This window comes from Cucurbita pepo, chromosome LG10 (genome assembly GCF_002806865.2).
Source record: "Cucurbita pepo subsp. pepo cultivar mu-cu-16 chromosome LG10, ASM280686v2, whole genome shotgun sequence".
Lineage (NCBI taxonomy): Eukaryota > Viridiplantae > Streptophyta > Magnoliopsida > Cucurbitales > Cucurbitaceae > Cucurbita > Cucurbita pepo.
The window spans coordinates 3,856,610-3,876,061 of NC_036647.1; the positions used below are offsets into that span (position 1 = coordinate 3,856,610).

Below are 19,452 nucleotides of genomic sequence, written 5' to 3' on the forward strand. Positions count from 1 at the left end.
AAATCGTAAATCATACAACATCATACCATTATAGAAGAGGCGAGTCAAACTCTAATTCTCTATTACTCTCGCTACATCTCAAACCTGTTAAATCTTCCATGGTTCATTAAATTTACTGTTGATGCACATATGCAGATTAAGTGAGTCTTCTTTCTCAAGATTGTACATCAACAAAACTAAAAGACAAATAATTATCAAACGAAACCTTAATCATTTCAAACACGATATTCATCACAAATTGATACGATTTGTTTCAAGAGAAGACAGAGGAATTAAAGGATTGGAGGGTTAAAAGGGAGTAAAAAGAAGGAAGGATTCCTGAACAAGTTGTTGTGAGGAAGAAGCTGCAGAGGAAAAAAATAAAGAGCATAAAAACTAAAGCAAAGATGGAAAGGAACCTTTCTTTCTTTTCCTTTTTGAATGAAGATAAGAGATCAGGAGGAGAATTGGAGGCCGTCCCGTCCTTCCAGTGGGAACTCCAGCTTTTTGCTTTGCCTCTTAATCTGTTTTTACTGCCAAACTCCAAGACCAATCCAACATGTTCTTCCTTTTTCTCACTCATACAATGATAATACAATGATAAGAGGAAAATACCAACATTGGACGTACCTACATACTCCATTCAAACTCGCTGTATAATAGCAATAGCGCAGCAACTAATGGACAGGACAACCTTTAACGACAACCCCTGGGGCAGTAGGACAAGAAGCCAAAGGACATGCATCTGAATCCCCACCCCACCATCGAAGAGATACATGTTGCATTCCTAAACATATATACAGAAACACACCCATGAACGCCAATCCAGCATCCAAAGCTCCGGATAGCAAATAGTTATGGCGGCTCCACCACCCACGGTAATGCCTGTAAGCAACAAACCCAGAAGCAAATCCTATTACAATCCAGCTTGTGTAGTTAACTGCGGTGGCTGGAGGCATATTCACCACCGCGCCGAGGAGCACCGGCATGGTGATTAGCCTGATCCAATACTTGTCTGGGAAGGCCTTGTGTGCCAGCCAAACCAAGAATGGAGACACTGCTCCGGCTAAGAAAAACCAGTTTAGTGATCCATATTTGCCTTGATCCCCAAAGATCCTCCGAGGTCCAATGAGGCCCCATATGACCGAGGCGTCATAGAATACGTGGTCGCCGGGACATGTCCATGGACTGCCTACTGGAAGCATTGCTCTGTCGCATATGTTGGGGATTGTTGCCATAAGCCACCAGGCTGTTCCCAAATGTGTCACTGCCGATATCACCGATCCAACGACCTGATTAAAGGGCGAACAAGAAGACATGTTAACTCACCTCTCAACCCGAAAACTTAATAGCCTACCATAAATTTATTCTTTAACATAACGTTGTTGTCAGTCTGCTACTAACCTGTGCAGTAAACATTTCTTTGGGAGGAATTTTCATGTAATGACCAAGTTTGAAATCTTGAAGAAATGTAATCGCCTGCTTCATACTTATGTATCCATAAACTTTAAAGCACATATTAGCAACAGGGTAGCCAGGATACAAGTAACCGATAATGAATTCAGTGATTACGTTTAATGATGGGGCCTGTTGATCAACAGAATGGAAAGTTTAAACAACAATGCTATCAGCTGTGTAGCTTACAAATGCATAGCTATTTAGCAGATATTGTTAAATGATACCTGATTTGTCAAAGCAGCAATAACTCCAACCGGGAGAGTGAAAAACACGGCAAGACTGCATGCGAGCAGCACGCCCCACCATGGCAATTGGAGCTGGTTGTTGTAGTACTCGCATATAAAAATGGTGGCTGAAATGTTAACTACAAGGATGCTCATGAACCACCATTCGGGAACTTGATCATACTTTCTCATCAGCTTTGTATGCACATCCATTAGCTTCTCTTGCAAGGCTGACTTGCTTAATCGCCATATATCTCTGCTCATAACAACAACAAATCAGGGCGAATCGAAACCAAAACCATTCGAACATGATCAAACTCAAGTTTGAAGGATGCCCAACCTCCCATGGAAAAGTAAGACATGAACAACAGTGGCAGCAAGACAGGCAAAGTTGATACCATAGTAGAGAGCAAAGAAGGTACTAATCCGGAGCGGCCCTTCGCGGTTATAAGCATCGACATCAAGACGAAAGTTGGGGTCAATTATAGCAGAGATATTGTATTTTTGGCCAGCAGAGGTGAACAGCCCATCAGAAAAAATGGGGAATGTCTTAGCATCAAAGAGATCTAGCCAATATGCTAATGGAGTCACGAGGTAAGTGACAATGGCAAAACCAGCAGCAATGTTGGCAGTGGCAAACCATGGACTGGCAAGAGGGCTCCCAAGATAAGCTGATATGGTGGACCAATCGAAACCAAAGGCACCAATGCCTAAGCCTCGCAGCCCTGAACCGAGCTGCTGAGCTATTATGGATGTGGGAAACGCCCAACAGAGCCAGGACATTGAGGTCAACATGGGAAAGAGATAGCCAGGGAAGACGTAATAAGCAAAGCTGCAAGTGAAGGCAATGACAAAGAACTGATTTCTACTTAATTTCCCTTTTGGTCTCTCTTCTTTCTCGTGTAATGCCCTACAATTTTTAAAGACGATGATGAATGATTCGATTAAAACAAAAGTGAGCGATGGGTAATGTTAAATCACCATTAACAGAAACATGAATTGGGAGGCTTAATAGTATAATTAGCACAGCGAAAATGACATTACAATTATTCAAACATACACACATGTTCTAGCATTGTGTTTAATTACTGCAGGACATTATTGATAGGCTACCATTACATTCGATCAGGCATTCATAATCTTAAAACGGACTCACCTGAAGAGGGAGACTTGAACCAGATTTTGCGGCCACCACATGGCGGCCGGCTCGACCAAGTATCGACGGAAAATCCCGGCCCAGCCAAAACCGAGCACCTGCGTAGTCAATACAACAAGCAATGCCACAAAGAAGGTTAGTTCCTTCTTGTAGAAGATCTTGATTGCGCTGACGACATGAATCGCATAGACAGTGGAGGCGCCGGAGTTCGCGAAGATGGTGATGAGGACGTGCTCCTTCTGATTGAAGGGTCCTGGATTGAGAGTGAACTTCCATTTCTTCCCTTCAAAGAATACTCTGTTAGTTAGGGCAGAAGCCAGGAGATGGCCAATCGGAACCACCGCGATTTGGGCGGAAATTGAGGTCACTGAAAGAGGCTCTTTCCGATAGTAGAAGAACTGATTGAGGAAGGAGAGAAGCATACACGCGATTGTTCCCAATAACCACGTCCTGAAAGTGAACGTCGGAAGCGAGGTATCGTCAGTGACCGGAACTGTAAGGGCAACTTGCTCCACAGGGGAATTTTCGCCGGGAAATGGATCCTCCGGCGAGGGAGAATCCGAGGTTGACCCTGAAGCACACCATTGATCGACCTGATTTCCATGTACTGCACGCAACGACTAATAAGGTCAAATCAGACATTTAGAGAAAACTGACAGAAAGAGCAGGGACGAAGTGGAAGTCTTACTCAGAGGATCCAAAATTTCATGATTATCGGCCATCTTACTCACCGCATTTAGAGACCGACAGCCACGCCTCTACAAATCCGGAAACATTGTCCGAAAAAACAGGCTGGTTCAATGAAAGCTCGAGGTGCTCTTCTAGCAACAAAATGGATTGTGTTTCGATGTGGATGCGTTGACCAAACGAGATTGAATTAGAGAGCAATAACAGAGTTCTGGTTTCTGGCGATCATAGAGGGTTTAGTGCTCTGGTTTTGAACAGAACAAGAACTCCCAATGGTTAATGTCACCGGCGACCGAGGAAATGGCTTGAAGGCGTTTCCCTCCGGTGATGTCCCTCTGTCCCAACACCGACGGCGGAATTGGTCGTTTTATAGTTTGAAACGAGAAGGGGGGCCCGCAAAGCCTCCAAACGAACATTTCCAGTTTTTTGGTTAGAATTCAGAGAACGAAAGAGAGAAAATTTTATCATTTTTTTTATTCCTATAATCGAAGTCATAATTATATAATAAATTTATAATCGAAACAATTTATTATTGTCATTGTCTACAAAAATAATTAGTGGAAGAGAATGTATAGAAAATTACCTTTTCAAGAGAATTTATTGTTATTATTTTCCTTTATGAATATACTACCTTTTAAATATTCTTTGCTTTGTTTGTGGAGAAGTGTAAAAAATAACAAAACAAAAAAAAAAAAAAAAAATCCAGATTTTTAATTTTTCAAACTAATTTTCATATAAAATTTTGATATTTTAAATTTAAAATGAGAAAATATAGGATCATCAAATATATTAAAAAGAACAGGAAACAAGAAAACAATTAACAAAAATATAAATAGTTCTGAGCAATAGTTGAATACAAATGGCTTCATATCTCCTCCAGTGGTTAACATTATAAAGTAAAATTTCAAAAGAGGGGTGCAGTGTAACAAAACATCAACAAGACTATTGCATACTTCTTCCGTTCAATATTTGACACGTTCTTAATTCTATGTCAAACAATGAACCGAAGTCGAAAATTTTCCCTTAACCCGGGTTTTGTCCCTGGCACAAACTTCAGATCGACTTTTGCCCATTTCTGTTACTTAATGAATGATCGAGTGTAAATACCTTTTTCACATCTGAAGCACAGCACACTGTACAGCAGAGTTGATTACATTATCACAGTCTCCAATTACGCCAAAACGAGATGTGGCCACGTGATTCTCGCTTTTTATTCAGCCAACTTCAAGAACTTCGCTACAAAAAGCCCACTTGTCTGTGATGCCCATGGATCAAAACGTAGGGTCTTTGGTATTCGTCCACTCTTGCACGGCCAATTTCTGGCCGCTTCTATCTCCTGCAACTCTGTTAAGGATCAGAAAGAGAATAATGGTCAGTCTTAATGCCTGTTTGGAATCAATTTTCAAGGGATTTTTAGAACTTGGAAAGTCAAACCTTACCTGCGGAAGCATTATCCTTGAGAAACTGTTCCACAACATCCTCATTCTGTGCTACTGTAAGACTAATCAAGAGAAAGGATAGCGCTTAAATTATTTGGCACGCATGGGCATGTGTGTGTGTGTGTGTTTTCTTTTTTAAATTGTTTTTGTGTAGTTGGAGTTTCAAAGCCTAAAAAAGTGCAGCCAAAAGAAAGAACCTGCAAGTGCTGTAGACAAGTATCCCGCCAGACTTTAGCAACCGAAAACCATTGGTAAGGAGTCTCAACTGCAACAGAAAATAGACCAACATATCATTCAAGATATTTTTACAGTTGAGGATTCTTTTTACAGAAAAAAATGACATTCTAAAGTTCCGAGTGCAAGAGGGAAATTTGAATTGTTTCTAAAGTTCTGTTTTTTGAAGTTCTAGATTTAATAAGACCGAAGTATCATCAACTACTTGCCAGTAATAAGACCATGTAATAATCTTTTATCCATCTACAGCAATTTTCATTTCTAATGCATGGACATCTAGCTATAACCCCTATGTCCTTTGAAGATTGAGTAAAAGATTTGGAACAATCTAAAGAACATGCAGAAAACACATTTTCTTATAAAAAAAAAATTACAACAGTTTACGCGAATAATCTGATTAATTTTGAGTACCTGAAGTACAGTCAAATTATCTGTTCGCTCAGCGTCCAATACTCTGCGCTGAAGAGATGTCCAACCCCAACTTTCAAATTTCTGTATATGCTTTATAGAGCCATCATGAGTGCATTCAGCATCCACTAAGACCTAAATAAATGTCAAACATCATCAATCCAGAAATTCACTGAGCAATACTTTAAGCACAAGAATGACAGTTCTTCAAGAAAAGAAAGGGGAGAAATGGGGAGACAGGCAATAAACAGAAAGCAGCTCACCCTATCATACCCATAGCTCAATAACTCACTTTCCGAAGGACTTCGGTATATCTCACTCTTAGTGAACCCAACCACGCCAGATTTCAGCCCATAAAAGATAAGTTCTGGTTCCTGACACCTCTGGACTAACTCTGCAGCAGCGTTTTGTTTTGCTATGGCCGCTTTCTTCCTTTCCTTCCAAGATTTTCTGGACGTCCACTCCTTCAATCTGTCAACACTATCTTCTAATGTAGATTCATCTATATGAGACTAAACAGATCATAACTAATTAAAGAAACAGAAAGACGACTAGATGAGCAAATAAAATCAACAGCTTAGTTGCTCGTTGCAATTTAATAATAATGATAAGGGTATTTAGATCAACAAATGGTTACCTGATCTAGACTCTGAAGTAACATTCACGGGAATGAGAGAAAATGTTGCTCCATCAGCAACAAAAAGTCGACAAATATCACCAAGAGCATATTTTTGCAGCATTGTTCTACAAGCAGCTAAACGATGCTGAGATACATCTACTCCAGTCACAGAACCCAAACCATCAAGAAGGTCTACGATCATGCAAAGTTTGGCCCCTGAATATAATGTCATGTGTTAGAACTAGGTGACTGACTGATTGGTTGTTCAAAGATCTGATATATGATAAGCTGCACCATATTATTGTTCACTACAAAAGCATGTTACATTCAATAAACGTCTAACAGTGTGATAAAAAGACATATCAACTATATTCATTCAGGTAATTAGAACCAATAAACCCACTTGATTCACTCTATTCCAACTCCTGAGAGTTAAGACATCCACTTCAACCAAATTTTTCATGAATTAAACTGTTTTTTATCACCAAAAAAATATTTATATAAATGGCCAGAAATCCTTTTCCTTTATCTTTATTTATTTTTAAAATTTGAAGCTTCTAGACTAGGCATCTCTTGACGCCTTCCAAGCTCGACATGATTCCAAAATTCAACAGAGTCTAAACTGAGTAAATGAAGGTCTCTTGTTTTAGCCTAAACTTTTTGCTGATTGAGAGGATCAAATGTCCTAGCCAAGAACTTTTACATTATTGAGGCTCATGCTCGTCATTAATCCAACTTGAAACTATGACAATCATACGTTGCATAGAAGTGAATGTGATTAAATTTACCGCAGGTATGTAGAGTTAAAACAGGTCATGACTTAGTTCTCAACATTGTGGGAAAGAGAAAGCTTTACCTTATATCCATATCCATCCTAAAAACATTAAATTCTTGGTGACTTAACACTTTACATTATTGTTATTATCCTCCTTAGAAAAATCTAACAATGACGTTGGCAGAAATTTGAAAGTTTTACTTCACTTTGATTCAGATTTTGAACACACTCACGTATATAACTTGTATGGAAAAAGCCAGAAAGGAGCATTACCTGGAGCGGCACAAAGATCAAGGACATGATTTCCCGGTGAAACGTCTAAGGCAGTAACAGCAGCACCGGAAGCTGCATCTATTCCATATATCTGAATGAATAAACAAATGGTGAATAGAAAGAAATATCAAATGTAGAGTACAAATTGAACATTCAGAATTCAATAGACAACATAACCACATTACACATATGTTAAGCGGCAATATTAATTCATATAGTTAGTTGCTCATCCGTTCCTATGTACAGAATTTTAAAAACATATTCAAAAAGGAGGACTGCTATAAGCAATGATTTCCGCCATGTTGCATAGGGTTGTTCGTAAACATGAAATTACAACTAAAAATTTCACAAAGTCACGAATTACTAAGGACAGATATCCTATTCCCAAAACTGATGCAGAAGTTCCTCACCTTTCCTGTCTTGTAAGCTTGGGAACCAGCAATTTGCACATCGGGCGGAAGGGAATAGAATCCAGGCAGCCAATTGACTTTCTCAAGCTTGCACTTGATCTCGGCCTCTATCTCCTCCACATCGGCTTCATAGCCAGGCTTCAACCTTGCCATTGAGACAACTTAAACAAAATGGATAACCAGAAACATAAACCACCAATTCGAATTATCTGAGCATAAAAGTACCTGACATAACGAGGGGTTGAATCAGTAGCAGCGTAAATGGAAGGGTCCAGATCATTTTCCTTCAGAAAATCAAGAAACGCCGCAGGCAACGGCGAAGTAGAAGGTTCCTCCATAGATTCGGCCAATAAGCCAAAGCCGAAATCAAAGGAAGAAAGAAAGTGTGGAGGATTTGAATCCTTGAAGTAGGGTTTAGAATGGTCGCGGCGATTCGTAGAACTGGGAGTGTGTGTTTTGAAACCGCGGTTATGGGGCGCGATTTTTTGCTACTTTTTTGTCCCGAGAAAACCCGCCTGGTTCCTTTATTGTCTAATGTCCATATTGGACGATGAAATCCTAATTTAGGAAGGGATCTTGGTTAGAATTAGATGTTTTGGGAAGTCCAAACTAGAGATACTCCTGCTTATCTTCAAGGTAGATAATATCATATCATTGTGGAGAGTCATGTTCATCTAACGTGGTATCATAGATATACTCTAAACTTAGTTGTGCCAATAGATTGGTAAATTCTCAAATGTCGAACAAATGACTCCAGAAGAATAAGAAGTCAAGGCTCGATTAAGGGAAGGCCTACTTTGTTCGATGAGAGGTGTTAGATGATGAAAGTCCCACATTGGCCAATTTAAGGAATGATCATTGTTTATAATCAAGGAATATTATCCTCATTGTAATGAGGCCTTTTGGGAAGCCCAAAGCAAAGTCACGAGAGCTTATACTCAAAGTGAACAGTATCATACCATTGTGGTCGTGTTCATCTAACAGTCCAATTCTTAACGTATCTCTAGTGCGAGGTATTGGAGAGAATAACGAATCATCTCTTACAAGTGTGGAAATATCTCCTCAATAGACATGTTTTAAATGGTAACCAAAGACGTAACGGGTCAAAAGAGACAACAGATGCTACCAATGGGATTGAGAAAACATCAAGGTATACTAGTGAGAATATTGAGAAAACATCAAAGTATACTAGACTCCAAAAGGGTGAATTGTAAGATCTCACATCGGTTCGAGGATAATAAAATATTTCCTGTGAGGGTATGGAAACATCTCTAACGGATGCGTTTTTAAATTGCCAACAACGATAAGCAAGGAGTCAAAGAAATTTGTTAAATTTATAGTGGAAATAGCAAAATAGCAACCGACTAAATTTAATATTTATTCGTTTGATTTCATACTTGGCAAAATTAATTTATCCTCACACGTAATCCTTCAATCAACCTAACTAATTAATTGATCGCTTTCATGGCCACGTAAGCAAAACACATGATCAAAAGCGGATAAATTAGCTGATTACGTTAATCCAAAAAATTAAATTATCAACAAATTAAAAAAACAAATCCCGCCACGTCATTTCCCATTACCAACGCAACGGCCCAATGCCATGCTTTTTCCATTGAGGAAGTGGAGTCACCTCCATCCCAACGCCATTCCCACTTACTTTTCCAGCATATGTGGCAAAAAAAAAAAACGACATGTCGTCCCAATGGATTGAATCCGATTCAATTTCCGGGTTCAATTCAATCCCCTTATTTCATTATAAACAGAAACTTCCATACCGCTCATGCGCAGTCAAATTTCGCCGGCAGTTTCCGCCGCCGTTGTTCTTCCGCCCACTTTTCCCCAACGGTTTCTGGTTTTCCAGACTTCAAAAACCGCCCACAGATCTCGAACCACCGGAATCGCACCGCTAATCATGGGCTCCCTCGATAGGTCTCTCATCTCTTTTATTTAATTTATACATCCTTCCTTCTTTTTCTCTCATTATAATTCTCCAATGACGGCTAATTCCTTTCTCCTTCTTCCATTTGGATTCCTGCTCTGTTTTCTCGTCTCCGGCAGTTTCGAAGCCGGAATCGTCACCGTCGACGTCAAAACCGCCAAGAACCTCCTCCATTCCGGCTACGCTTTTCTCGACGTCAGGTTGAATTTTCTCGTCTTTCGCGTCAATTTTTTTCCGCATTTTAGTTGATTTTGTTAAAATTATCGGTAGGACTGTCGAGGAGTTCAAGGAAGGGCACGTAGCGACGGAGAAGATCGTCAATATTCCGTATCAATTCAATTCTCCAGACGGTTAATTCTTTTTATAATCGCTTCGATATCCTTTTGTTCTTCCGTTTGAATTTTCCGGTGAAGTGACTGAACGCCGCGGCGATGGACTTTTCAGGTAGGGTGAAGAATGATCGGTTTCTGGAGGACGTGTCGGCGGTCTTTAAGAAAGACGACCGCCTCGTCGTGGTAATTTCCCTTTTTATCCTTTCTTCACTAAATATTTGTTAAATTATTACGTATTTATTCTATAAACGTTCAATTTAGCTAATTTAGCTTTAGGAACTATTAAATTATTATATGTAAAATTTAAAATCAACTTAAACTTTTTAAATTATAAAATAAAAAAGTGTCCAAAATATAATTTTATTTTATTTTAAGTGTTTTCAATTTTAAAAATATCTAATAAGTTATCTAATTTTAAATTTCAATTATTTTAAAAAATAAAGACCCTTTAACTTTTATGGATAAATTTTTAAAAGATTAGATATAAAATAAATAATTTAATAACTTATCTAAATACAAAATTTAAAATTTAGGATAGATGATAATTAGGTGAAATTTGAAATTATTTTAAATTATACATTTTGTTGATAAAAATAAATTATGGGAATCGACCGTAAATAATATTATTTACAACTATACAAAAGAGATTTTATAAATTATTGACATTAGTTTCGAGCATTTTATATGATTCAAACTATGATTTTTTTTAAATAGGGTTGTCGAAGTGGTGTAAGATCTTTGCTTGCCATTGAAGACCTCCGTAATGATGTAAGTTATATTTTGTTTTTTTTTAATTATTATGGGTTTAGTTCAATTTTAACATTTAAATGTTTAAATAAATCGAGGTAAATTCATTTAAAATTTCAAAAGAAAATGGAAATCAATTGATTTAATAATTAAAGTAAACTAATTACTATTAATTATTTAATTCTTAATCATGCACAGAATAAAATTTAAAATTCCATTGATTAAATTATAATTCTTTATAGGGGAAAAAATAAAATAATATTAAAAAAATTTGAGAATGCAGGGCTTCAAGCATTTGACAGATCTGGGCGGAGGGCATCTGGCTTGGCTGGAGTATGGATTTCCTGTGGCTAAGCCAAAAGTGAAAACTGATCCAAAGAGTGTGGACCTTAAGGCTGACGAGCTTTGATCGTACAATAAATAAATAAATAAAAATAAATAAAACGCAGCAATAATTTGTCTTCTTGTTGTAAAGTTTATTATTGAATAATTTTATTTTATCTGATAAATTTTAAAATAATAATATATTTAAATCAGTTGATTTAGATGCCAATAACTTTTTTTCATCTTTATTTATTTATTGACTATAGCATATAAGAATATATTCTCTTATATTGATTTATATTAAATATTCTCGTTATTAGCTCAATTGTCACGTGACAATGTGACACTATGCATATTGTAAATCATTCGAGCCATTTTCTTAAGTAACTAATGAATGTTGGTTGGAAATGAGCGTTATGTTACTTACTTCCACGGTACCAAAGCCATGGGTTTATTAGTTCAATCAGGTGAGGGGATATTTGATTGATGGGTTGTCGCTCTTGTATTCCGGTCGCTCAAAAAGTAACATGTTGGGTAAGATCGAGTACTACATTTAAGTATCGAGCTCTTGGCTGATCTATTCTACTATTCCAGCTATTTTGTGCTATAACATGAGTGTAGAAGCTGACATTCATTTAAAATTTCTCTTAACTATTTAAAATATTAATTAAAAGATTAATAATAGTAAATAAAATACAAATTAACATTATTTGAAGAGTTGAATTCCAAGTAGTCAAACGAGAGTGATAACCTTGAATCTAATTCAGATTCCAGCTTCAAATTCAATCCCCTCATCACCTTATAAAAGAATTCCAATCAGCACACTCACCATTCAAAATCTCCAGCCGTTTCCGCCGCCGTTGTTCTTCCGCCGACTTTTCTCCGACCGTCTCTGTGTTTTCCGACATAAAAAACCGCCCACGATTTCATCATGAGCTCCCGCGACAGGTCTCTCGTCTCTTTGTATTTCATTTATACGCCCTTTCCTCTATCTCTTCTCCTCGCAGCCTTTCATTTAGATTATCCTTCTTCCGTTTGAATTTCTGCTCTGTTTTTTTGTTGGCAGTTCCAGCGCCGGAGTCGTCACCGTCGATGTCCTGACGGCCAAGAAACTGCTCGACTCCGGCTACGCTTTTCTCGACGTTAGGTTGGAGCTTAATTTTGTTTAATTTCTCCGTCTCGTTGATTTTATAAAAAAATTATTGGTGTGGTTTTTTTTAAATTTTTTGACAGGACCGTTGAGGAGTTCCAGGAAGGACACGTGGCAGCGGAGAAGATCGTCAATATTCCTTACTTCTTCTCTTCTCCAAATGGTATACATCGGAACTCTGTTTCTTCTTCCTTTCAATTTCTTTATTCCGGCGAGTTGCCTGAAAAACGCGGCGTTTGGATTTTCAGGCAGGGTTAAGAACGACCGGTTTCTGGAGGAGGTGTCGGCGGTCTTTAAGAAAGACGACTACTTCATCGTGGTAATTTATTTTCTGCTAAATATATATGGCTTAAATTCCAGCCTGTATTTTACAAAATAATAATAATAATGATAATAAATAAATAAATCACTAATTTTTTTTATTTTTTTATTTTTCATAAAATAGATTTTTTTTTAGTTCTTAGATTTTATTATAGTTTACTTAATTATTTCTTAAATTTTAAAATGTTATTTTTTATTTTTCTTTGCCCCTTGAATTTTAAAATTTACACTTTTATCTAGATATTCACTTTTGTTTTTAGTATTAGTATTTATTAATTAAATAAAAAAATTTAAATGAACTTTCACTAATTTTCTATCACTATTAAAATTAATTACTAATTTTTATATTTTATATTGTAATTATTTTAAATTAAGTAAATTAAAGGGATAATAAACATGAGTGAAATTCTAGTTAAAAAACGTAAAATATTAAAAATGTAGGCACCAAATAAAAATTAAATAGTAAAAATATAATAATTTCAAATTAATTGACCAAATAAAAAGTGTAACACAGTGGACGCAAAATAAAAATCGAAAAACCAAAAAAAAGAAAAAAGAATATATATATATATATATATCTTCAAAATAAAATAAAAATGAAATTATAAATATATTTTAAACTTAAAAAAATGAAATAAACACAATTTAAATATTTAACATTTATTCTTGCTTAACAGGGCTGCGGTGGTGGTGGAAGATCTCTGGTCGCCGCCGGAGAACTCGTGAATATCGTAAGCTACATTTATTTATATACGTTAAATAATTATAAATATATGATTAAAATTAAAAGATATTTGAAAATTAAGTGTATATATATATATATTTATATAAATTAACCCGAAAAGAAAATGGGATTTGCAGGGTTTCAAGAATGTGAAAGATATGGGCGGAGGGTTTGAGGCTTGGGTGGCTAATGGACTTCCTGTGTCTTACCCAAAAGCATGAAGGACGACCGACCCAGAAACTAACGGACCCTAGCTCTAATTTTACACCTTATGTTGTAAACCCATGTGATAATAATAATAATAATAATAATAAATGTGTCTTTTATTTATTGTTAAATAATTAATTTATAATCTTAAATTTTATTGTTCTCTCAAATTTTTACGAATATTATCGCATAAAATTATTTTTTAATGAAGAGAAAAATAGAATAACGTGAGAAGATGAAAATATCCTTATATTAATGAAAAACGTACATTCAAATAAAATTTATATGCGAGTAAAAATTATTCTTATCTAAATCGATTAAAAAAGTTTAAAGTTTAATTTATGTAATTTATAATTTTAAGTACTATTTAATTTTTTTTAGAGGTTTTTTAAAAGAAAAAAAATTAAAATTTACCTAATTTAAAATGAAATTAAAATTCTTTATCTTTATCGCCTTGATACCAATCCTATAGTGGAAGAAAACCATGCAGCCAACCAACGACGTCGTATTAAGTAGTTCTTTCTCGAATGTTCGTGGCGCCTTATCATTGGCTTAATAGGATCAATAGACTATACTGCGAGGCACTAGATTGCGTCCTCTTTGGCTCAGGAAACAAGCAAAGATTTGCAGGGAAGACCGAAGTGTTTGTGTAGCGTCCTCTTTGTCTTCCCTAGTTCTACCTCTCCTTCCGCAACGATGGTTCTCGAGGTTTATTTCATCTTACAATTTCTGTTTTTCCATTTCAAATATCTGATTTGCATACAGTTTCGAGATTTCATTCCTCAAATTTGAGAATTATGTGGTTTTCTTGCTATTGTTATCGCATGTTAGGGTTTACTAATTTGACTCTCGTTGTCTCGATTGAGTTAGGCGACGATGATCTGTATTGACAATTCCGAATGGATGCGGAATGGAGATTACAGTCCTTCAAGATTTCAAGCTCAAGAAGATGCCATCAATCTTATTTGTGGCGCCAAGACGCAGGTAACTGATCTTGAACCCGTGTTTTCATTTCCTCTAGCCGTTTTAGCTACGGGAGTCTCTAAAAATGAAGAAGACTCTTCATTCAAAGTTATATTGCGCAAATTGGGATTCTGTTGCAATTTTCTCATCCTATGATCTGAATATCGCAAGTTGGCTGATCACGTTATCTCTGTAGTTCTTGATTTAGGATCCAATTTTGAGAAAACACATCCTGCTAATTTCTCTGCTAGATTTTCTTTTTAGAAGGAATGCATAGGAGGCTTGTCGTGTTTGGAATTTTCTTCTAAGACAAGTCCCTATGCGTTGTTTGCGTGGATTGTTATTATGAATTGTGAACGAACATTTTGTGTTCTTACAGTCTAATCCAGAGAATACGGTTGGAGTTCTGACAATGGCGGGAAAAGGTGTTCGTGTGCTGGTCACTCCGACCACTGACCTTGGCAAGATACTGGCATGCATGCACGGTTAGTTGCTTTTATTCTAGTTATTGTAGTTCGTAGCAACGCAGACCTACCACCAGATACCAATCTGCTGTCCTTAATTGTTGGCCCTTTTCTACTATTCTCCTTCACTTGTCTGTAGTCATTGAAAAATTGGAGCTCTTTTGAATTTGTATTGTATTGTTATAGAGAGGAAGTCACACCAGTTCTCCTGGATTCCTTGTTATTTCTGGACTTTAAAGCAATATATTGTTGGATAAGAAATTGGCTACTTCATATTTCTCTGTAGTTTGTTCTATTAACTAGTTTTAGTCCATCTTATGTATTTTATGTCGTTTAAATTACATCCCAAACTTTAAATTTAGGTTTGGAGATAGGTGGTGAGATAAACCTCGCAGCTGGCATCCAGGTGGCTCAGTTGGCTCTTAAGCATCGTCAGAACAAAAAGCAGCAACAAAGGATTATAGTATTTGTTGGCAGGTACGTGCTTTAAAAGTTTTTTACCCTCACTACTACCATTACGGTACTCCAATAAAATATTTAAAGAAGTTTTTGAGGCTTATGCCAAGATACTCACCTTGGGGTTGCAATGTCACAAGGGTGTTTATGCTTAGGTTAGATGTGGTTGAATGATGTTTTGAATTAGAAGTTCACCTGACCTAATAACCCTCGCTGATTGATGAACCCCACTTGAGCCTGTAATGGTTGAACAAATCCAAATGCATAAAAAAATAAAAACAAAAAGAAGACTCTGTAGCATGAAGATGACTACTGAATCTTATTAAAAAAAAAAAAAAAAAAAAAAGGTTGAAATCTGATAAACTAACAATTTACCTCAACTGTCAGCATTGACGTAATTTAAAGTCCACATTAATATTTAATACCATGAGAAGTTATTTGAAGTGAGTCAGCTTCTCTGTTTCAGAGCAACACGTGTGCTTCTAAATCTCATTGTAGAACAAGGTGTTCTCAGAATGGATAAATCTCAACCAGCCACTACTAAAAGTTTAAATAGCATAATAATTCAGAATGACACCCTGTTCAATTGTTCAACCTACCTATAAGCGTCATGTTCAATGCTTAGTGCTCTGTACATTTGGTGAATAAAGGCTCCTCAAATTCCAATTATAAATCTTGATACAATCTTACTTGAACAGGATCTGTTCTATAGGTTGTACAACTGTGTCCTTGAGTCTAAAATGATAAATCTTAATCGTCCTTGAGTCTAAAATGATAAATCTCAATCGGCCAATATGGATGCAAGGAAATGTAAATTATGTGTTTTGTGGTAAGGCCTCCCAAAAGGGTAATATTCAAAGGAAGACTTTAATTACATGGGATATTTTCCTTCTTAAACTGGTTTATGAAGGGAGAAATTAAGATCCTGCTAAGATGAGCTTCAATAATTCACTTTTAGCTTTCTAAAACAAAAATTTTCCATCTATATTAATTTATCATTACAAAATGGCTGATGCAGTCCTGTCAAACATGAGAAAAAGTTACTGGAGGCGATTGGAAGGAAGTTAAAGAAGAACAATGTCACCCTTGACATTGTTGATTTTGGCGAAGAAGATGATGGCAAACCTGAGAAACTGGAAAGTCTTCTGGCAGCTGTGAATAGTAATGACACCAGTCACATTGTTCATGTTCCTGCTGGTCCAAATGTGCTCTCTGATGTACTCATCAGGTTGGGTTTTGAGTCTGTTTTATTTCAAGATTTTTTGTACTTTTTGTGTTATAACACTTTGTATCCTCATTTTAAGTTTTCTTTATTTGATTTCAGTACTCCTATCTTTACTGGAGACGGGGAAGGTGGAAGTGGTTTTGCAGCAGCTGCGGCGGCGGCTGCTGCTGGTGGCGTATCTGGTTTTGATTTTGGAGTTGATCCCAACTTAGATCCTGAACTTGCCCTTGCTCTTAGAGTTTCAATGGAAGAGGAGAGGGCCAGACAAGAAGCAGCTGCTAAAAAGGCTGCAGAGGAGAATACAAAGCAAGAAAAAGGAGCAGAGCAGCCATCTGGCTCACAGGATGCAACTATGACTGAGCGTCCTGAACTTGCAACTTCTGATGCCGAAAACAAGACTGCTGATTTAATGGTCAGTGTAGCTTGGCTTTTAGATAATTATATTCTAGCAATTTTTTGTTTTGTTTTGTTGCTAGACTGCTCTTTTAAAATCTAACTTTTCAGAGTAATTTGATTTTAACCGTTAGCCTTTGAACATATTGTTCTCTTTCTTCTATTCCAATTTGAATAAACTTCGCTATCCTTGAGAGACGTTGTTAGCAGAAAGGCAAAAACAATTCTTATTATTTGAGTTAATTCTGGATTATAGGATGATGATAATGCACTGCTACAACAAGCCCTTGCTATGTCGATGGATAATCCTTCTGCTACCAGTGACATACGAGACATTGACATGTCAGAAGTAGCATCAGATGATCCTGATTTGGCACTTGGTAATTCCTTGCTGTTTCACGTTTTCCCATTTTTTTAGGCTTTCACTGATTCACGATTTCATACGTGCTTTCTTTCTCTTCATCTAGCATCTTTTTGTCATTGGAGTTTCTAGAGAAAACTCCTCAAATCATTACTCGATCACCCTATGGGCTGCATGAAATTGTTCATGCTGACATGTTGCTGATTAGTAACAAACGAGAGGACTTTAATCATCCGTAATGATAGTTGACTGTCGAGAAGTACAAACATTTGTGTTTGGCTAACTTGAACGTTTCCAAGAGTGTTAAGCACTTAGTTAGCAAAATTGACCATTAGACATGGCAAATAGTGAATGTGGGTCTAACGTCTGTTAGACACGTAGTTTGCGACATAAATAGTAATTTAGAAGGAAAACAATAAATTTTGAAAGCGAAATACATAATATGGTTGTGGTATTATGTATGACTTTGAGTTTTTCCGTATAAAAATGATATATATTTTCATAAACATATCCTTGTTGTGTTTGAGGCTAAGATTTTGAATTAATGACGTGTCATTGTGTCCCTATTTTGTGCTATCTGTATTTGTGATTCATAGCTTGATGGATAGACTGGTTTGAACATTTTTATACATGTCCATACAAAACCATCAATCTGATAGTTGGCTTGCAGCTCTTCAGTTATCGGTGCAGGAAGGGTCGAGTGATTCGACAAGTCAGACAGATATGAGCAAATTGTTGGCCGATCAGTCTTTTGTGTCTTCTATTCTAGCTTCAGTATGTGTACATAGTCTCAGCTTTTCTCCCCCATTTTTCTTTTCTATGTTGAGAAATTGAAGCATATCTCTTTGTAGTTTCTCGGCTTCCAGTGAAATAGTAACAAAAATTCCTTTGCAGCTTCCAGGCGTAGATCCAAATGACCCTTCTGTAAAAGATTTGCTTGCTTCCATGCAAAGCCAAGCCGAGGTGAGTCGTGTAAACTTTCGCATATTTAACTGATGAAATTGCAAAGATAACTGTTTTGACCAGAGTGTACGGTCAAGTACCTTTCTGCAGTTTGGTCCTTTTGTTAATCCTCTTGTTTTGTTTTGTTTGTTTTTTTTTTCTTTTTAATTTTGAAAATTAAGCTTTAAACACTACTCCCACTAAGCCAAATTTTTTTAAAAAAATTAATACTTGTTTTCAGAATTGAACTTGACTCAGAAGTGAAAATCAGGCAAGTGAGTATAGTTTCTTTTTTTTTTTTTTGAAGTCAAAGGTTCAACTCATATTTCCTTTGGTTGCTCTAAAAACAGAAAACTAAAGATGAAATCGTTATCAAATAGAGTGTTAATTATTTGACATTTGGAATATGTTTAGTACTAGGCTCTCTCTCTTTTTCGTGGATTTCCTTTTCTTCGACTTTCGACAAAATATGTTAACCGAAAACTTTCAACATAACTTAACATGGATACATGAATTTGAATGCGGATTACATTTTTTGCTGCACGCAGGATAAGAAAAATGACGACAAAGCACCAAAGGAAGATGAAAAATGAGGCATTTCAAGCTCGGGTTCGGCCAAGGAAGATTCTTACCCTCAATTCCTTCACCATTCTCTCCCGTCTCTAAATTGCTATCTTTTCGTATCAAAATATATGGTATCTGCCGTGTGCCTTCCTCCATTCTGGATCTTGATATCTCATCTTCTTCATTGTCAAGACAAAGACCGTACAAGTTCTTCCCCATGTGACAGGATAGGACCAATAGCTTCAGAACATTATTTTCCTTTTCACATCCTCATTCAACACATTTTGTTTATTCAATGAAAATTATATGTTTGTGTCTGAATGTGTTTATATAAGTCTTCTAACAATAGGGCTTTAAACGTTACCTTCTAGAAATGAAACTCAGGATAAAATAATAAATCAAAGTTATGCTATTTAAAAAATACATTATTAAATATAAGTTATGGAAGGATGAGAGTGGCTTCTCGATATGCTTTTGTTATTTCCTGTGATGAAAAGAAAGAGAGGAAGTTATCTTCAAAATGTGGCTTTCTATTAATTTATAATATCGATGAGGAAGATGTTGATATGTTATTATTTTACCAAAAAAAAAAAAAAAAAAAAAAAAAAAAAAAAAAAAAAAAAAAAAAANGAAAAAGGGAACAATCATTAACTTCCCACCGTCGTTTTCCCTCCA

General features: G+C 36.3%; 5 protein-coding genes across 8 annotated transcripts; 3 read left to right on the forward strand and 2 right to left on the reverse strand.

Annotated features, from left to right (window-relative positions):
• Positions 1–188: 188 nt before the first annotated feature.
• Positions 189–4,182, reverse strand: LOC111803785 (oligopeptide transporter 7-like). Its single transcript, XM_023688328.1, has 6 exons — positions 3,506–4,182; positions 2,818–3,424; positions 2,002–2,571; positions 1,662–1,917; positions 1,384–1,566; positions 189–1,271 (listed from the first exon to the last, which is right to left on the reverse strand). The coding sequence occupies exons 1-6, from the start codon at positions 3,537–3,539 to the stop codon at positions 657–659; spliced, it is 2,265 nt and encodes a 754-aa protein (XP_023544096.1). The 5' UTR covers positions 3,540–4,182; the 3' UTR covers positions 189–656.
• Positions 4,183–4,314: 132 nt separating this feature from the next.
• Positions 4,315–8,169, reverse strand: LOC111803786 (multisite-specific tRNA:(cytosine-C(5))-methyltransferase trm4b). Of its 3 annotated transcripts, none has more exons than XM_023688331.1 (9): positions 7,888–8,169; positions 7,663–7,807; positions 7,253–7,343; positions 6,223–6,420; positions 5,849–6,069; positions 5,589–5,720; positions 5,141–5,208; positions 4,944–5,005; positions 4,315–4,848 (listed from the first exon to the last, which is right to left on the reverse strand). In XM_023688331.1, exons 1-9 carry the CDS (start codon positions 7,998–8,000, stop codon positions 4,715–4,717), a joined length of 1,164 nt encoding a protein of 387 aa, XP_023544099.1. In that variant the 5' UTR covers positions 8,001–8,169; the 3' UTR covers positions 4,315–4,714. The 3 variants fall into 3 exon arrangements, with proteins under 3 accessions (XP_023544099.1, XP_023544098.1, XP_023544097.1); XM_023688330.1 differs by having other exon boundaries at positions 5,849–6,072; XM_023688329.1 differs by having other exon boundaries at positions 5,849–6,087.
• A 1,258-nt stretch (positions 8,170–9,427) lies between these two features.
• Positions 9,428–11,183, forward strand: LOC111804437 (thiosulfate sulfurtransferase 18-like). Of its 2 annotated transcripts, none has more exons than XM_023689243.1 (6): positions 9,428–9,594; positions 9,724–9,804; positions 9,875–9,954; positions 10,049–10,119; positions 10,651–10,704; positions 10,967–11,183. In XM_023689243.1, the coding sequence occupies exons 1-6, from the start codon at positions 9,446–9,448 to the stop codon at positions 11,090–11,092; spliced, it is 561 nt and encodes a 186-aa protein (XP_023545011.1). In that variant the 5' UTR covers positions 9,428–9,445; the 3' UTR covers positions 11,093–11,183. The 2 variants fall into 2 exon arrangements, with proteins under 2 accessions (XP_023545011.1, XP_023545013.1); XM_023689245.1 differs by having other exon boundaries at positions 10,926–11,017.
• A 664-nt stretch (positions 11,184–11,847) lies between these two features.
• On the forward strand, positions 11,848–13,501 carry LOC111804438 (thiosulfate sulfurtransferase 18-like). The gene is made up of 6 exons (XM_023689246.1): positions 11,848–11,955; positions 12,074–12,154; positions 12,241–12,320; positions 12,406–12,476; positions 13,156–13,209; positions 13,340–13,501. The coding sequence occupies exons 1-6, from the start codon at positions 11,939–11,941 to the stop codon at positions 13,421–13,423; spliced, it is 387 nt and encodes a 128-aa protein (XP_023545014.1). The 5' UTR covers positions 11,848–11,938; the 3' UTR covers positions 13,424–13,501.
• A 368-nt stretch (positions 13,502–13,869) lies between these two features.
• Positions 13,870–19,098, forward strand: LOC111804439 (26S proteasome non-ATPase regulatory subunit 4 homolog). The gene is made up of 10 exons (XM_023689247.1): positions 13,870–14,117; positions 14,280–14,393; positions 14,752–14,857; positions 15,199–15,313; positions 16,311–16,520; positions 16,617–16,929; positions 17,167–17,290; positions 17,942–18,045; positions 18,166–18,234; positions 18,762–19,098. The coding sequence occupies exons 1-10, from the start codon at positions 14,106–14,108 to the stop codon at positions 18,804–18,806; spliced, it is 1,212 nt and encodes a 403-aa protein (XP_023545015.1). The 5' UTR covers positions 13,870–14,105; the 3' UTR covers positions 18,807–19,098.
• The last annotated feature ends 354 nt before the right edge of the window (positions 19,099–19,452 follow it).

What these genes read in the sequence shown, in the direction of transcription:
- LOC111803785 (XM_023688328.1), bottom strand. Translation starts at nt 3,539, where the DNA reads ATGGCCGATAATCATGAAATTTTGGATCCTCTGA. An exon ending in TGAAATTTTGGATCCTCTGA is followed by an intron (nt 3,425 to 3,505) that starts GTAAGACTTCCA and finishes CGTTGCGTGCAG; the next exon opens with TACATGGAAATCAGGTCGAT. An exon ending in TTGCTGCTTTGACAAATCAG is followed by an intron (nt 1,567 to 1,661) that starts GTATCATTTAAC and finishes GTTGATCAACAG; the next exon opens with GCCCCATCATTAAACGTAAT.
- LOC111803786 (XM_023688329.1), bottom strand. Translation starts at nt 8,000, where the DNA reads ATGGAGGAACCTTCTACTTCGCCGTTGCCTGCGGCGTTTCTTGATTTT. An exon ending in AAGCTTACAAGACAGGAAAG is followed by an intron (nt 7,344 to 7,662) that starts GTGAGGAACTTC and finishes TTATTCATTCAG; the next exon opens with ATATATGGAATAGATGCAGC. An exon ending in ATAATTTGACTGTACTTCAG is followed by an intron (nt 5,209 to 5,588) that starts GTACTCAAAATT and finishes TTTCTGTTGCAG; the next exon opens with TTGAGACTCCTTACCAATGG.
- LOC111804437 (XM_023689243.1), top strand. Translation starts at nt 9,446, where the DNA reads ATGCGCAGTCAAATTTCGCCGGCAGTTTCCGCCGCCGTTGTTCTTCCG. An exon ending in TACGCTTTTCTCGACGTCAG is followed by an intron (nt 9,805 to 9,874) that starts GTTGAATTTTCT and finishes AATTATCGGTAG; the next exon opens with GACTGTCGAGGAGTTCAAGG. An exon ending in TTGAAGACCTCCGTAATGAT is followed by an intron (nt 10,705 to 10,966) that starts GTAAGTTATATT and finishes TTGAGAATGCAG; the next exon opens with GGCTTCAAGCATTTGACAGA.
- LOC111804438 (XM_023689246.1), top strand. An exon ending in TACGCTTTTCTCGACGTTAG is followed by an intron (nt 12,155 to 12,240) that starts GTTGGAGCTTAA and finishes ATTTTTTGACAG; the next exon opens with GACCGTTGAGGAGTTCCAGG. An exon ending in CTTCTTCTCTTCTCCAAATG is followed by an intron (nt 12,321 to 12,405) that starts GTATACATCGGA and finishes TTGGATTTTCAG; the next exon opens with GCAGGGTTAAGAACGACCGG.
- LOC111804439 (XM_023689247.1), top strand. An exon ending in TGTCTTCTATTCTAGCTTCA is followed by an intron (nt 18,046 to 18,165) that starts GTATGTGTACAT and finishes ATTCCTTTGCAG; the next exon opens with CTTCCAGGCGTAGATCCAAA. An exon ending in CCATGCAAAGCCAAGCCGAG is followed by an intron (nt 18,235 to 18,761) that starts GTGAGTCGTGTA and finishes TGCTGCACGCAG; the next exon opens with GATAAGAAAAATGACGACAA.